The sequence below is a fragment of the Panthera onca genome, chromosome B1 (genome assembly GCF_046562875.1).
Source record: "Panthera onca isolate mPanOnc1 chromosome B1, mPanOnc1 haplotype 2, whole genome shotgun sequence".
Taxonomy (NCBI): Eukaryota; Metazoa; Chordata; class Mammalia; order Carnivora; family Felidae; genus Panthera; species Panthera onca.
The window spans coordinates 117,283,001-117,301,638 of record NC_138342.1 but is presented as its reverse complement, the minus strand read 5'-3'; the positions used below and the strand labels follow the sequence as shown (position 1 = coordinate 117,301,638).

The following is an 18,638-nucleotide window of genomic DNA, read 5'->3' as shown; positions in this document are numbered from 1 at the left end:
GAGAGGATGTAAATTTAACCTCACTGCTTTGCAATCCACTATTGCAGATGCCTGAACTCTCCTACTGTTTCAACCTACCAGATAGCCCTGGTTCCTTCTCTGCTTACAAAAGCCATATATCCCATTCTATTGATGGATACTTACCTTCCCACAATCTATTTTTCTTGGGTAATTTTACCACTTCCCTTTTCTGTAAACATGGATTTTTATTACCCTTGAGCACTCCCTTGTGTTCCACACACATCTCAGTATAGAATAGGCTGTTAACAAATGTAATTTATTCAAGAAAAATTTACATGGAGTTTGCCATTTGCCAGAACTGTGCTGGGCTCTTTATAATTAATGTATATTATAAAAATTAGTGCGTGAAGAAAAACAACTTTGAAGAACACTATTGCAAAGCAAAGGATAAAAAAATATACCTTTTGCAGTGACATGAAATACTGCTTGGAAGGGACTATTACAGTTGACAAGTCATGAAAGAGGAGAAAGATTGTATGTCTGGATGAGAGACGATGTGGGTCTGAAACTATCAAGAAGATCGGCTCTAGAGGCTCCAGCATCAGTAGCAGTTTGAAGAGGTTCTGTAGGGATTGATTACAAAGATCAGAGATGAACAAGAACTAACACGCTGAGAAACTAGCATTGCTGAGTTCTAGGATTGCCAAGATAAAATAACCTTAGAGATCATCCAGCCCACTAGTTTCTATATTTTAGTGTCTAGTAGAATCACAGATTTTTGGGCCCCACCTTCAGTTTCCAATTTAGTAGGTCTGGAATAAGGCTTTGAAAAGTTGCATTTCTGGTATATCAGCCTATGCTAGTGATCCCAGTCCAGTGATTACATTTTGGGAACTACTTTCTAATCTAAGCCCCTCCTTTTAGTTAAGTTGTTTTTTTAATTGAGTTATACTTGAGGTTATGACATTGTATAAATTTCAGATGTAGAATGTGTTGGTTTGATACATTTATATATTGCAATATTACCACACTAGCATTAGTTAATGCCTTTTATCATGTCACATCTTTGTCATTTCCTTTTGTTATTGAGAACAGTTCATATTTAGTCTCTTAGAAATTTTTACAATACAATATTGTCGACTATAAACACTATGTTTTGCATTAGATCTCTATAACTAAGTTTGTACTCTTAAACAATATCTCTCCAATTCCCTGACCCCCTAAACTCTGGCAATCATCCTTTTACCATCTATTTTAACAAGTTCAGTGTTTTAGATTCTATAATATAAGTGATATTATACAGTGTTTGTCTTTCTCTGACTCATCCCACTTAGCATAATGTTATTGCAAATGGCAGGATTTCCTTCTTTCTCATGGCTGAATATATTCCATTGTGTGTGTGTTTACGTGGGTGTGTGTGTATAATCACATCTTCTTATCCGTTTTTCTGTTGATGAACACTTAGGTTGTTTCCATATCTTGGCTATTGTGAATAATGCTGCAATTAACATAGGTATGCATGCAGATATTCCTTTGAGATATTGACTTCAATTCCTTTGCACAAATCACCAGGAATAGGATTGCTGGATCATAGGTAGTTTTATGAGGAACTGCCATTATGTTTTCCATAGTGGGTATACCAATTTACATTGCCACCAGTAGTGTATAAGGGTTCCCTTTCCTTCACATCCCCACCAATATTGGTTATCCCTTGTCTTTTTGAAAAAAAAAAAAAAAACATCTTAACACGTGTAAGGTAATGTCCCATTATGGTTTTGGTGTGCATTTCCCTGGTGATTATTGATGTTGAATACCTTTTCATTTACCTGTTAGCCATTCCTATACCTTGGTATGACATTTGAAAAAAATGTCTATTCAGGTGTTTATTTGGATTATTTTCTTTTTTGCTATTGAGTTGTAGGAGTTCTTTATTTTGGATAGTAGTCCCTTAGCAGATGTATGATTTGCGAATGTTTTCTCCCATTCAGTAAGTTGTCTTCTCAACTCATTGATTATTTCCTTTGCTGTGCAGAGCTGTCTAGTTTAGTATAGCCACACTTGTTTTAGTTTTTGTGGCCTGTACTTTTAGTGACTTATCATTGCCTAGACCAATGTCAAGGATCTTTTCCCCTATGTTTTCTTCTAGGAATTTTATGATCTTGGGTCTTACACTTAGATCTTTGATCCATTTTGAGTTAATTTTTGTGAATGGTGTAAGGTAGGGGCCTAAGCTAGGGTTTCATTCTTTTGCATGTGGATATACAGTTTTCCTAGAACAATTCATTAAAGAGACTCTCCTTTCTCCATTGTGCGTTCTTGGCATTCTTGTCAAAACTTAGTTTACTATATATGTAGGGATTTATATATAGGCTCTCTATTCTGTTCCCTTGACCTATGTGCCTCTTTTTATGCCATTACCATACTGTTTTGATTACTGTTGCTTTGTAATATGGCTTGAAGTCAAGTATTTTGAGGCCTCCAGTTTAATTCTTCTCTCTCAGGATTCCTTTGGCTATTCAGGGTCTTTTGTTATTCCAAACAAATTTTAGGATAGTTTTTTTCTATTTCTGTGAAAAATGTCTTTGGAATTTTGATTGGGATTGTATTAAATCTGTAGATTACTTTGGGTCATATGGACATTTTCACAATATTAATTCTTCTAATATAGGAACATGAGATATATTTCCATTTATTTGTATCTTCTTGAATCTCTTTCATCAATGTCTTATAATTGTCAGTATACAAGTATTTCACCTCCTTGGTTAAATTTGTTTCTAAAATATGTTATTGTTTTTGATGTAATTGTAAACGGAATTGCTTTCTTAATTTCTCTTTCAGATAATTTGTGGTTACTGTATAGAAATGCAACTGATTTCTATATGTTGGTTTTGTATCCTACAATTTTACTGAATTCATGTATTAGTTCTAGCAGATTTTTAGTGGAGTGTTTAGAGTTTTCTATATATGAGATCACCATCTGTGAGCAGAGATCATTTTATATCTTTCTGATATGAGTGCCTTTTATTTCTTTTTCTTGCTTAATTACTCTGGCTAGGATTTCCAGGACTATGTTTAATGCATCCTTGCATCCTTGCATCCTTGCATCTCATTAAGCCTACTTAATGATAGGTAAATGATCCTCTTATTAGGTTGTTGAATTTTATTTGCTAATATTTTGTTGAAAATTTTTGCATCTGTATTTATCAGGAATATTGGTCTGTGGTATTCTTTTCTTATAATGTCTTTGTCTGACTTTGGTATCAGCATAATACTGGCCTCATAAAATGAATTTGGGAGTGTTCCTTCCTTTAGAATTTTTTGGAACACTTTGAGAAGGGTTGGTGTTAATACTTCTTTAAATGTTTGGCCAGTGCAAACCATCTATTCCCAGGCTTTTCTGTGTTGGGAGGATTTTTATTAGTGACTCAATCTCCTTACTTGGTATTGGTTTGTTTAGATTTTTTTTACTTCATGGTTTAATCTTAGGAGGTCATATGTTTCCAGGAATTTATCCATTTATTCTATGTTATTCAGTTTATTGGCATATAATGGTTCATAGAAGTCTCTCATAATCCTTTGTATATCTGTGGTATCAGTTAAAATGCTCCCTCTTTCTTTATTATTTTAATTTTTGAGTCCTCTTCTTAGTTAATTTTAGTATATTTCTTGATTTTCCTTTTGATTCCTTTTTTGACCTATTGGTTGTTCAGGAGAATCTCTACATATTTGTGAATTTTTTAGCTTTCCTCTTGTTATTGATTTTATCTTCATACCATTGCAGTTAAAAAGATACTTGGTATAATTTCAATCCTCTTAAATTTGCTAACAGGGTTTTGTGACCTATCATGTGATCTATCCTAAAGAATGTTCTGTACGTGCTTGAGAAGAATGTGTATTTTGCCGTTGTTGGATGGAATGTTCTATATATGTCTGATAGGTTCATTTGGTCTAAAGTATCATTCAAATCCATTATTTCCTTATTGATTTTCTGGTCTGGATAATCTATCCAATGTTGAAATTGGAGTAGTGAATTTCTCTACTATTGTTGTCTATTTCTCCCTTAATAATTGCCTAATATATTTAGGTGCTCCAGTTTGGGGTACATATATGATTAAAATTATTGTATCTTTCTGATGAATTGATCCTTTTATCATTATGCAATCATCTTTTTTGTTTCTTTTTACCATTTTTAGTTTAAGGTCTATTTTGTCTGATGTAAGCATAGCTACCCCTGCTCTCTTTTGGTTTCCATTTGCTTGAATTATCTTTTTTCATCCCCTTACTTTCAGCATGTGAATGGCCTTATGCTTAAATGTGTCTCTTAGAGGTAACATGTAGACAAATCTTGTTTTGTTTTTGTTTTTTTTTAATCCATTTAGCCATAGTGTGTCTTTTAGTTGGAGATTAAGCCATTTATATTTAAAGTAATTATTGATCAATAAAAACTTACTACTGGCTTTTTGTTAATTATTTTCTGGTTGTTTTATAGTTTCTATGTTTAGTTCTTCCTCTCTTGCTTGCTTTCTTTATGAGTTCATGATGTTTTTGTAGTGGTTTGTTTTGATTCTTTTCTCTTTAACATTTGGGTATCTATTATAGGTTTTTACTCTATGGTTACCATGAGGCTCTCATAATACGTCTTATATTTATAGCCATCTATTTTAGGCTGGTAACAACCTAACTTCAATTGCATAGTAGAGTTTTACCCATTTACTTGCCTCCCCCACACAATTAATTTTGATGTCCCGATCTGCATCTTTTACATTGTGTGTCCATTAACAAAATATTGTACCTATAGCTACTTTCAACAATTTTGTCTCTTAACCATATTGCAAATCTCAAAGTCATTCACACAATACCATCGCAATACGAGAGTATTTTCAGTTTGACTATATATTTACCTTCACCAGTGAATTTTACACTTTCATATGTTTTCATGTTACTATTTTTTTTTTATCTTGAAGAACCCTCTTTAGCATTTCTTATAGCCAAGTCTATCGACTATAAATTCCTTCAGCTTTTGTTTGGTAAAATATTTACTCTTCTTTATTTCTGAATGACAGCTTTTCTGAATGAAGTATTCTTGGTTGATGGCAATTTTTTGTCTTTTGGTTTTTTGTTTTGTTTTGTTTTGTTTTGTTTTTCCTTTGAGGCCTTTGAATATATCACCCCATTCTCTTCAGGTCTGCAAGTTTTCTGCTAAGAAGTCCGCTGATAGCCTTAGTGGGATTTTTTGCCCACAGAAGGAAATTCTAGTTAAGGAGTCCCTCCTTGGCACCTGGTCTGACATGCTGGCACTCAGAGCCCCCAGAGTAGCATTGGAGCTGGCATCCTCAGATAAGACCACCGTGCCTGGAACCTGAGGCATAGGTGTGCTTGCTGTGGCTGTAGCACTGATGTCTACAGTGTGGGCGTCTGCAGATATCCCATGCAGCTGGTACCTGGGTCTCAAAAGTTCACCAACCGTGGCTCCTGCTGGCAGGAGGGAATGCAGCAGTGCCAAAGGTCCTGGCATAACAGAGTGCAGTGGTGGCTTGGGCCCAGAGGGGCAAAGTAGCACAGCCTGAGGATGTGGTGAAAATCTCAACTCTGGCACCAGTGCACTCACAATAGCAACAGCATAACTCAGATAGTGGTCTATTAAAGGCACATGTTGGGACCCAGGGATCCAGGCACAGAGCAGTAGCAACACTGCCTTGGCAATGACATTTCAGAACTACAACCAGAGACCTGGGGGGTAGGGTTAAGGGCAGCGGTAGCCTTGTCCCAGCAGTGATGGATCAGAGCTCTGCCTTGAAGCTTGAGGGGTAGGGCCCAGGGTAGTAGCAGTGCCCCTAGCGATGATAGGTCAGAACTGTGACCTGGAACCCACAGGACAGGGGTCAGGGAAGCAAATGCCCACCTTGGCAATGACAGTTCAGAGTCCTGGGATGGGAGTTCTCAGAGCAATAGTGGAACAGCCCCAGTAATGGTAGCCAAAGTGTGACTTGGGACACAGGAAGTGAGTGACACTTAGGGTAGTGGCAGTGCCCCTGGCAATGATGAATCAGAGCAAGGACCTGGAACCTGGGGGCAGGGGGCAGGACAGTAAGAGTCCGTCTCTGAGCAGCAATGACAGTTCAGAGTCTTGACCTGGGCGAGTTGTGAGGGGAGGGCTCAGGGCTACAGTAGCACAATCCCAATAATGATAGCCAAAAAGTAGCTAGGGACTCTGAGGTTGGGGCTTAATGGAGGGGAGCTTGCCCGAGTAATGATGGGATAAAGCCCCATTCTGGGGCTAGAGTGGGCCAAGAAAAGTGGCAGTTCCAGTTTAGTGCATGGTGCTGTGCCGTGGCACCCAATGCTTGACAGCGGGGTAGGTACATCAACAGCCAAAGCCCGCAAAGGCCAAGTCTCACCTCAGCAGCAGCCCCAGCCTCAGGGAGCAGATGAGAAGTGGGGGCACTCTAGGATGCTGCATCAGCTGGGACCAGCATCACTGAGGACTGTGGGAGACCTCAGTAGCAAAAGCTGCAGTCATTCACAGGATGAGGCTTGCTGGGGTCTTCCAGCTTCTGACTGGGGATGGGGTGATACAGGCAAAATGCTTTCTCTACATTTCTATGTAGACATCAATTTTTGAGCTCTGCCACGCTTTTGTTCCTTTTTCTTTGTTGTTTGGAAATCTCCCTGAGCTGTTTTCTTCAGTTTTTAGCTGTTTATTTATTGTTCTTGGGTCTCTTCAGTTTGTGTGCATGTGTGCGTGTTTGCGTGTGTGCATGTGTGTGTGTGTGTGTGTGTGTGCGTAGAGGCAAGTGTTAGGACTTCCTAGCCCTCCATGCTGCTGATGGCACTCCCAAATCCCTCATTCTGCAGATGAAGTAATAAAGCCCTGAGACATAAGATGTTTTACTCAGTAATATTCTACAAGTTTGAGACTGGACATTACATTATGAGTCAGTTTGATTTTGCTGAGGAATTGGCTGTAATCTCACAGGTACTAAAACAACAAAACAATTTTAAACCGAATATGAAGTGTAGTTTTGAATGTTTATTTATATCTTCCTTCTGTTGCCTCAAAATATTTTCGGCTTCCTGGTCTATGAATTAAAGTTCCTATTTGAATACAAAATATTAATGTATTCTTGCTGAGAAGCCATCATGGGAAGTTGCAGAAGTGACAAATAAATTAATTGAGCATGATGGGATTCTAATGAAGTAAATAATTCTTGAAAGCGCTCTGTGAAATAGGCGGTTGTGTATTTTCAGTATTCAACCCCAAATAATTCTCATGTTGCTGTTTTTATACATTTCTGATTTCTGTACATTTTTAATTTCTCTTCTTTATTCCTTTGTAGACAGAATAACCAGAACATTACAAATAATACTGGAAGTTGTACCAGAAGAAGATTGTCATAAATTATGAATTAATGCATTTGAAATCTTGGCAATCTATGCTTGGCCTTGTTTCTGCCCAAAGGGCTGAAACAAAATGTGGATCTTCACTTCATTTTATGAAAATCCAGAAGATTTCAACTTTGGTGATGGACTAAAGGAATCAGTTATTTCTATTTGTATCTTTTAGTGTATTCAAACTGGTTTCTAAGAAATTTAGTTATAACTCCATGTAGTTATAGAAAGTGGATATGCAAGCCTTCCATGAGCTCACATGATTTTTGAATCCCTGATACCTATATGAAGTTAGAGGAAAAAGACTACTGCATGAAAAATTACTTCAGTGGTCTTTATAACATATGGCTAAGAACCTTCAAACTGAACACCAAGATGTTTTCTGTATATATGGGATCTATAACAGATAATTTTTGCATACTGTAGTTGACTATACTGTGAAAAGTGTTTTCTATTCTTCTGGGGGATAAAAGGCATGCGTCATCATTATGGACCAAGCAAAGGAAGAAATTTATTTCACATCAGCATTGTATTGCTTCCCCATAGATACTAACTTAGATACCATCTTGTAATGAATTATACCCAGAGCATTTTGAACAAAGGGCAGGGGTGATATGCCCAATTTTAATGAATACATTAAAGAGCTTCTAGGGGCTATTGTTCATGAGAAAAATCCAGGAGTTATGTCTAAAAGTTATTGATAATTGATGATGTTAGGGTGTTTTCACTCATTATCAGGAAGCTCCATGGTTATGGGCCACTTTATTTTCATGGCAGCCCATTTGATCAGGAAAGGATGTAGCATCTTTCTTAGCAATACTCAGTTTGGTATTAAATACCAGTTTGGTACTAACACTAAGCAATACTCAGTTTGGTATTAAATCATCTTAAGCACAGTCACTTGTTTCGCTAATAATTGGCCCCTTGATAACATATCTAAACATGTGCATTTTTGAATCTTCAAATTGCCATGTCCATAAAAGACAGAAATCACCAAGAAAGAAAATACCCAAAATATTATGTCCAACACTATAATCCCATCTATATGCAGTGTTAGTAATTATGAACATTTTTTAAAAATTTCATAGTTATTTTTACACGGTGATAAATTTTGACAGTTTATGCATTTCCTTTATATATTTTATATTCTGTTAAAATATCTCTTTAGCTATAACTGTCCAGATTAATTAGGAAAAGGCATATATTTACATAAAAATTGAGGAAGAAAATGTCACAGTTAAATAAGTTTTACAACTGATGTTTCTAAAAATTTCCCATTCTTTATCTCAACTTTGTCAGTAATTTCCTCACCTTAATTATCATTCAACTTGCAAAAGAGATAACTGATAACAAATTCACCGAAAGGTGAAAGTGTGTGTGTGTGTGTATTCAGACAGGTGTTTTAATGCTAAGTTTGGAAAATATTGCGGAATTTTCAAATAAGTGTCAAATAATGGTAGAAAGCATAAATTATTATTTACATACAACCAAGATCAAGTAGTCCATCATACCTGAGTATGTTTATCCTTTAATTTTAAAAGTAACAATTTTGGAAAGAATTACACTGATTAAGATAATCAAGAGCTGATAGTTCATAAACAATTGACCAAAGTAGAAATTATGATTTATAATATGAGGCAATTCCAATTCACTAATTTCAATTTTTGCTCTTGATAACATTTAATACACATCCAAGATGGACATTTTTTTTTCACCCAAACCTGTGTTTGGGTCTCTAAGTGAATTCATAAAAATTCCTTCCTTCTTCTCTTACCATATGGTTTTCAAATTTTGATCTGTAGTCTCTGCTTCCTGTATCCATTTGTCTGTATCTCTCCCCACTATATTGTTACTGAGGTAAAAACACATTTTCTTTATTTTCCTTTATTATTATTATTATTATTATTTTTTTTTTTTTACAGTTTAGGCCCATATATATAAACCAAACTCTTCTTGAGATTTTTTTTTCCCTAATGAAAAGAAAACTGATAAAATCTCATGGAGAGGTTTGCGTAGTTCTTGATTATTCTTGAGAATAATGTGCCTATATCTTACCGTGGCATATAGGTCTCATTTTGTTTATCTTTTTTAAAATTTTTTTTTAATATAACATTATACAAACTGACTAGGATACGTATTCATTATTTTTTCCATCATTTTCAAAACTGATTTTTGCATTGTTAAATTTCTAATGCTACCGTCATAACATTTTAACCACAGAGAAAGTCAGCCAGTAGTTTTTTTTAAAAGTGATGAAGATTAAGTTGTGCTTCAGCTTACTGTTAGGATACATCACAGCAAGATGCAAGGTTTCTGAAATCAGCAAATTGATATTCATTAATTATTATTCAGATGGTATCACATCAAGCCAATTATAGTTGAAAACTCACCTGCACACTAAAATGTATATTTTTATTTGTGGTAAATAAAATTTTCTTTCTCATATATTTAAAATTATATATAGAGAGAATTATATATAAACCATTATATGCAATATACTCATACCAGTGTGGATATTCAAATGTTTATATACATATTATGAATTTATTATAATGCAAAGAGTCAAAGTGGCCCATACAGTTTAAGACAACTGATATACTCTCTTTCAAATGTATACTCTTTGGAGAACATAGTCTCAAGTATTTCATTACGAATTAAACAGATCTAGTAAAGACTTCTAAAACTAGAACAGTTTGATTAAAAAATGGACTGATTCTCCTTACATAATTTTGAATATTTCAGTAAATGTTTTTGACTCATTTTTAAACATGTTGGATTATTTTCCCGAGATTTTTCTTTGATCAAATGAAGAAAACCGGACTATTATAAATGATTCAGTTACCTAGAAGTAGACCTTGTTCTTGTCTCTAGGAGATTAAAGACTTGGAATAGAAAAGATGGCAGAGTCCATACCGAACATAAATGTTAAGTGTGCACACGCACAAATACACACATGTGTTTATACTGTATCTGCCCCATCCCTGCTGGCACAGAAGTAGGACAGGTTCTTAGGTTACGTTAGCAATGCATAGCGGTTTCTTGAACACTAAAATATGTACCTTGAAACAAATTTCGGGATTATTTTATGTGGCTAGTAGAATTGTTTCTCCAGTTGCTATTTGATAGATTAACAGATGGTTAACACGAGTATAATTACTTAACATAATTTTTTTTATAAACTGTAATCAGTCATCAGGAAACTCATTATTTTCTATTTATAGATGAATGTAGTGCTAACCAAGAAAGGGGGCATCTTTGATCGATAGTGGATTTCTTATAATTGAGGTATAGGTTATGAAAAGATAGAATACTGAACGTCAGAGTAGCAGGAAATGACGGATAGCACGTGACTGGAAGTGATGATATTTTGGTGTAATTTATCGTGCAGCATAGTCAGAGAACTATTGGATGTTAATTGTTGTGGAAAGGTGGATATCCCGAGTAGCTCATGGGATGTAGCTTCAGTGCCCTCACTTAGACATGCCCCTTTCAAGTCTGTACCTAATTTTGCATTAAGAATTTCTCATTAATTTTCTTGACGGAGATCAGAAAAAGTGTATACATTTCTGGCCCTACAAAATCTGCATCTATCCCCGTGAGTAAGGTAAAATAACTTCCATTATTTTTTCTATTAGAAATAAACATGGGCCTTTTATAGAATGTTTTTAAATAAAGTTTTGAGTTAATTTAAGTATCTATATATAAAACTACAAATGAGTGTCTCATAATATATATTACTTGATATAAATGGAGGGAGTTCATTTTTGACATTTTTTTTTTACGTTTCAGTTCTGAGTGATAGAAAAACAATGAATGGGGTTTTCATTGTTACTCTCTTTCTTAGTTAGGAAAAAAGAACTCTCGAGAGATTTGGGATTTGAGTGCAGATGAGTAAAAGACTGATTTTACTTAAATGTAATCTTGCTTCATTTTACCCTACATGATATGCTGTATGTTGGTGCTGATGATGTTTACAGAGTCGCATTTTACTTGCTAACAATTCAAAGTCAGGAATTAAAGTATGACATTGTGTAACTGGCAAGAAGCTTGTGGTGGATATAGAGTAGATAATGAGTCATCTTGACAGCTTCTGTTTACATACTTTACATATAAAGTAAAAGAATTGATTACCTATAAGTGTATTTTAGGTTTATTTTCTCATAAACAGTATTTTACATGTATCTCAATATATATAATACCTAAAAGTGTAACCTCTAGGTAGTATTATTAATGCACTTAAAAAGGTATTTTAAGAGCCAATTTTTGAAGATAATCCTTGCTTCTTTTTGTTGCATTTTCAAATTATTTGGTTTCTAAAAAATGTTTGGCCTATATTTAGATCCTATACAAAGTCACAAAGGCATAAATCATGGTCTCACAGAAAGTTCTCCAGGTTTCCATGTTGTGAGATATTGTCCTTCTTTAGAACTTCCTAAGGATATTAGCTTGATATTTTTGAATCATTCTGGGTTTTTTTTAATGGATCAATGATTTCCTTTATTTTGTCACATTTTGGCATGCTATCCTTTCGATGGGAGTGAGTCTTAATTTGAATTTATACAATTACCTAGATATCCTTAGTGTGAAACTACCACGTGGCTTACATTCCGGAAGTCCTCATTTCTCATCTCTTTGTTACCATTGGCTTTAAAATATCACTGGGAGGTAGTTATATGAAATAGTTATCTGTTACATGTGTGTATTTCAACTACTTGGATCAAGGGTACATTTATGGTATATATCTCTCAAGAAAACTGTGGAGCAGTAGGCATCTGAGAGCCATGCAGATGGGTGCACTGGTTTGAAAGTGAACATACTTGTTTTTCCCTCAACATACACACTACTGACTTTTTTCAAGGCATGACTTTCAAGTGAATTAATTTATTGGTTAGCAGACTTGCTTGCCGAGTCCTTATTACCTCTTGAAGCCTCTAAAGGTCATGCCGAACGCTAGAGAAACAAAAAAGACTAATGCACAGTTACGTCTTTTGCAGAAGTGACTGTATTTTGAGCACCTTGGGTGACAGTGTATTTTGCACAGAGTCTTGTGGGAAAACATTAGGCTTTTGGGTGTTGCATCTGTGTAATTGGTTGGGTTGTGAGGGATCTGACTTGCATGAGGATTGTGAAGATAGACCTCACTTATCCTACTAATTAACCGTCTTCAGCACTTGCTCAGAAGCTCATTTGTAATCACACCTGGAGGCAATGCAATGTGGTTCCCTGGTTCTAGGTTTGAACTGTCTTATTTCAAAGGATTTCTGATTTATTTTTTCCATAGAATTTCTCCTTCATTCCAAATTTCCATATACTGACTAATGCAATATAAAGAAATATTATATTCAAGTAAAATAATGCTTTGGGGAAATAAAACAGATTGTTTCAAATGAATGTATGCTTTTCACAGAATAGAGGTGATCTACATGAAACTGTGTGTTTTAATGATTTCAAACACTACCATATAGCACTTTTGAATTGCTTTGGAAGCAAAAGAACAATATATATCTAGGGTTATTACACAAACCACAAGAATCCTCCAAAAAATTTAAGTAGTCTTGTATTTTTTTTTATCCTCTCCCTGGAGAAGTTTTTTTACCTAATAGTTTCCCTTTAGGATTATTACTAATGCTGTAAATCTGGATCTAAACTTTTTGATTCTTACATCTTGAAAACCAGATTCTTCTTTTGACACTATCCATGTACAGAGAGTGAGATATGGCTTTACTCTTTTAGGATATTTGGGGCCAATGTTATTTTGAACACAGGCATGGGCCTCAAGTTTCTATTTCTTTGTAGATGGGTTGCAGTACAACAGTAATGAGTTTTCAGTGGTACCCTCAACATTTTGAGAACTTTGCAAATGTACGCATCAGTCGTGTTAAAAGCGCATTGCTTAGTATCATGAAATATAGTGTCTTCTCTCTGTGCCAAATTGGTGAGCAGACATGTAGTTGTGTTTTACTAATGCTGAAGTTGGCTACCTGTGGTTTTATAATAAGTACAAGTCAGAAAAAGGCAAGACAAATGGCCTCTCATACTGAATGCTTGGCGAACTTAATTTGTCCTACTTTTCTGACGAAGCTTTGACTCTAGATTTCATAGAACTTATTTTTTTTTTTCTACTTATCGTAGAGTGGATTAGATGGTAGTGATGCACTGGTAGAGATAGTGTTTAGTTATTGACTCAGAATTCATTTCATGATGAATTTTTTGCGTCTTCTTATTGTATGTGTATCTGTATTTACTTTATAGGAAATGGGTTTAGTGAGCTTTGTGTTAAAATCTGACCTAGTAATGGTGACTTCTTCAATTATCAAGGGGTAGAAAATATGTGTGTTGGTATGTTTGTATCAACACATTATTAGGTACTGGATATGAATGTATTTAAATGCCTCTGACATTCTACGGCAAGCATCAATAATTTGCACTCATGGAATCAATTAGCCCAGTGAAAAATGGTAGAGTACTCTGGAGGGTTGTGCTGGCAGCCATCTCTTTGATCTATGCTTAAATTGTAATTTACAGACCAGCTCTATCCCTTAACTTGAATCTGGAATTCATCTGTCGTGACCTTGTACCATTCCCCTAAGTAAGGAGCAGGGGGAACAGGGTTTGGTCTGGTGATCTAAAGTACAAGAACAGAGAAATCCAGCTGAGGAAGAATGAGCCTCAGTATCCTAAATGGTCCTCATCTGTGGTGGGGTTTCTTCACTCTGGCGTTATGATGATAAAACTTGGTAGAGGGGTTTGTGCATCTTTTATACAAATTTTATACAACGTCTTATATTTATAAATTCTTAAATAACAAAATTCCTTTTCTGCATCTGTATTCCAACCATATTAGGAGTACTGATTTTTTTAGATATTTGATATAAAAATATAAATGGTGTAAAGGGACTTTCATGTGTGAATTGTGTTGTGTTGCTTAAGGTTCTCTGGCACTGACGCCTATGCCATCATATAAGCATCATATGTGAAATAAAATGGATTTTTCTATAGTTTAATGATTTCCCTCTGGGGAGAGTTCTGCTGCAGCAATCACACTGCCAGATGATGTTTATGGGCTATTTGTATAAGTGGTAAGATACTATGAAATAAGAGTGCTTTCATCTGGTAGAAACATGTCTTGACACATGTGTTTTGGATGGAATAAATTTTGGTGCAATATGATGTCACTCAATTTTGCAATGAATTTAATTTCAATTGTATTTATGTATATGCATACCAGTCATGCTTCTAGTTGCTTCAACCTTCATATATGTATTTTTGTCCATATTTTTACTTGAAAATATTTTAAATGGAAATGAAATAAACATTTTATAGTTTGAATAATAAAAGTCCTGCTGTGCTTTTTTTTTTTTTTTAATTTTAAACCAGTATACATCCCAATAAATCGAAGGCTTTCATTTTAATGATTGAATTTATCAATCATTGACTCTGATTGCCCCAGGATGTTCTTTCTGAAACACAAATATATTAAAAGGCTTCCATGGTTTCACATTTACTTATTTATTTTTCTGGCTGGATAAAATCCAAAAGCCTCTGCACAGTGCAGGACTTTCCATAATCTTCCACCCTTCTTTCTCCAGCTACAAATGACCACTTCTAACCTTCTCTGCAGCCATATTAAATGTTTTATCAGTAGTTTAACAGCAACAGCAACAAAAAGATGCTATTATTTCATTCGACATACTGTGGATTCTTACAGGAATTCTATTTTCCTCCCCCATTCCTATCTTCTGCTTTCCACATAGCAAACTTCTATCCAATGTTCAAGACTGAGTCCAAAAGTCACCTCTTCCAGAAACCTTCCCCAAGACTGATCCCAGAATACCTCCACCATCTTGGATGCACCTTTTTTGTAGAACTCATTACACCAGTGTAATCAATAGACTTGACTCCCTTCTCTGCCTAAATTTGAAATGGTGTGTGTGTGTGTGTGTGTGTGTGGTTTTTTTTGTCTTTTACCGACTAAAGCGTAATAGGTATTCAATGTTAATTAAATTAATGTATTCAGTGAATGAATGAATGAACAACTTTTATTCATTAGGTTTCATGATAAGCTTTTCTTAAATGCATTTTTTATTACCTCTAAATTTAAGTAATCCATTAGATTCTATGGAAAGAATATTTCTATGGAATACCTTAACTTCAGAATGTAAGAAAACTAGAGAGTTTCAGTCTCTGTCCCCTCTTCCACTCTTCTCCCATCTCATCATCTCCTCCACTCCCCTCCCATTCTCTCTTTTTCTCTCTTCTCCCCCTGTTCCACCCCCAGTTCATGTAAGTAAGTGAGTCTTGATGGAGGAAATAAACAGTGAAATGACCTATACTACAAACTTTTCCTATGAAAAGACATTTAGGCTTTTATATTTTCAATAATATATATATATATAATTTATTTGTTTCTATTTTCATAATAATAACTTAAAAAATGCTCAGAAATGTAGAGCAAAAGGAACCTAAAGTTCTGATGACCAAAACTCTCTTTGAAGTAGACACAGGAGATTGAGTAACATTTTCCCTGGTGAAATGCTTTGGGAAAACAATAAAAATATTAAAGTAATCACTTTGGCGCCTGTTAAATTTAAACAATTTTGAAAAGAAATATAACATATGGGATATGTAGATGTACTTACTTTAAAATTAATGAATATGACTGGATATGTGTTTAATAAAATATATGGAAAATTGAGAGAATACATAATGTATAATAATTTGCTTTTAAACGCTCATTAGGCTATTACATATGCTGGTCTAGGTTCACAAAGACTTTTGCTGCTGAAACACATCTAAAATTTTTCTACTTGAATTTGTAGCCTATGTCTAACTTACAAAGATTTGAGATCTTTATAAGCTGTAATAAGCATTATGTAAGCTGGGATGGGGTGGGTGAGCCATGGATAACTATTGCTTTTGCCTCCACATGCCCTAAAGATTATATTTGCAGACTTCCTAGAGCCCTGACTTTGACAATCAAGTCTTCATAGCCATCTTGTTTTTATAGTCTTAAGCCTAAGAACACCTGGTCACCAGCAGGCATGGGATAATTCTCTCAAAAAATGTTTGATGTTTGAAAGAATTCAGAAACAAAAAATGTAATTAGGATTCATTACCTTTTAAAACTTAAGCTTTGAAGATTTATTAATCTCTGAAAGATGTGAAGCAGGACTTCAAAGTTGTTAATTCAGGTTAAATACTACAAAAATTGAAACACCCTCTGGCTATAATAAAATAACTAAGTATAAATGAGTATAACCCTAGAAAAGTGTGAGCAAGCCAGTTATTTTCCTCTCACTTTAATTTTTCGTATAAGAAAATCTTGCTTTTGTCACAGTAATTAACATTGTAATTATACAACAACATGTTATGACCATCATTCCTTCCATTTCCTAAAAGCTAAAGACACCATAAAGATTTGTTTCATTTTCTGGATTCTGCCTTAAACTTATGTTTACTTCTTACCCCCACATTGCTGTGTTTCTTTCACAATTTCTTGCTTAAGGAAGCAGTGAAAGCAGAAACACCTCCCCAGCCATATAATGGGTAAGGGGTGCAAGAGATAGAAAACGGTTAGCAGTTTGTATTGTGTCTGCTTCATGAAGTTGGGGCGCTACTTTTTTCTCCTAATCGTTCAGATGTATTGATAACATTAGGGCCTCGGGTGCCATAAACAGTATACCCAGATGTGATCTAGTCCTAGGACGTTGGGAAGGCTTTCCTGAAGATGCAATATGAAATGATATTGAAGGATGGGTGAGCGTTAACCAGGTAAAGTGGAGGCTGGATGTGGAATGTTGTAGGCAAAGCAAACTGTGTGATAAAGGGCCTGAGCCAGAAAAAGTAGGGCTTGTTTAATTAAGGAAATAAAAGCAAGACCAGTGCAACCAGAGCACGGAGACATCAATAATGCACCTCTAAGAGAGAAGTAATTGTGGAGGACTTATTTGTCAATGTTCAAGATTTTGGTTTTTACCCAGTATAATGGAGATGGCAGAGACAAATGAAATTCACTTATAATATGAGCATTCAAGTTTACCAAAGTTTCAAATTTTATCCTCTCCTAAAATCCCTGAAAAGAATCATTTCAAATAGTAAAAAATCATTTCCATTTACTTCTTTTCATTTTATTTTTTTCATATTTGAGAAAGAGAGAGAGAGAGAGAAGAGCACGAGCAGGGAAGGGGCAGAGAGATGGAGACAGAATCTGAAGCAGGCTCCAGGCTCTGAGCTGTTAGCACAGTGCGGGGCTCGAACTCAGGAGAAGTGAGATCGTGACCTGAGCTGAAGTTGGAGGCCCAACTGACTGAGCCACCCAGGCACCCCTACTTCTTTTTTATTATTGTTATATTCTATCCAATTAGTTTATATCACCAAATAATAAGCTTGAGACATACACTTTGCAGGAATTACATAAGCAACAAGTACAGGAAATCTTTTTTTTTTCCAGAAATTTTGTTTTCTCTCCTTAGCATGTTTTCCCTCCTCTCCTCCAAGTTAGATTACATCTGACCCACATTGCTGAGTGCTCACCAACATTTATCTCAAGGACAATCTGTGATTTTTTTTTTTTTTTGAGAAATATTTTTCTGGTGCTATAGTTTTTTAACCTAGTGATAATTTCTAAAATGTATTTTTTTGCCCAAATGAAAATATTTAAAAAAATACCTTGCATGACATATTATTAAACAGAGTTACTATCTTAGAAGAAAAAAAATTCTTCATTTGAATGTAATGTTTTAATATGAAAAATGCCAATAATTACTTCAATTTTTTCCTGGTTCTATAGAAATAGAATGAATTTTTAGTTTTTTCTACTCTTCATAATTCACAATGTATGACAAGTGACTTTCCTGGCAAGATAACCTGAATTTTGTTTAAAGAATTAGAGAAATAAACATTATTTGATATCATTTTAAAAACGCTTACGTGGAAAACAGGGAATTATCTGATATCCCTCCCACCCTAGCTTCATTAAGATATAATTAACAAATAATATTGTATAAGTTTAATGTATATAATGTGATGTTGTGATATATGTATATATTGTGAACATGATTATCACACTAACATTAGGCATCACATCCATCACCTCACATAGTTACCACCTTTTTGCAGTGACAACTTTTAAGATTTACTCTCTTAGCAAATTTCAACTCTACATGTTCATTATCCATTCATTTGCCATCAGGCACTTAGGTTGTTTTTATGTCTTAACAATTGTGAGTAATGCTGTAATGAACCAGGTTGTGTAGCTATCTCTTTGAGATTCTGATTTCACTTCCTTC

The 18,638-nt window shown here is 34.9% G+C and overlaps 1 protein-coding gene across 4 annotated transcripts in view; it reads left to right on the top strand.

The window, feature by feature from the left end:
* SLC7A11 (solute carrier family 7 member 11) overlaps window positions 1-18,638 on the top strand; it is a 131,952-nt gene that overhangs the window by 66,620 nt on the left and 46,694 nt on the right. For 2 of the 4 annotated variants that reach the window (XM_060654176.3, XM_060654175.3), the window contains one exon: window positions 7,299-14,667. The exons of the other annotated variants lie outside the window; for them this stretch is intronic. In XM_060654176.3, the coding sequence (XP_060510159.2) occupies window positions 7,299-7,366 (68 nt within the window). In that variant the 3' untranslated portion in view covers window positions 7,367-14,667. Of the gene's footprint in view, window positions 1-7,298; window positions 14,668-18,638 lie in introns of those variants that run through there. 4 annotated transcript variants of the gene reach the window in all.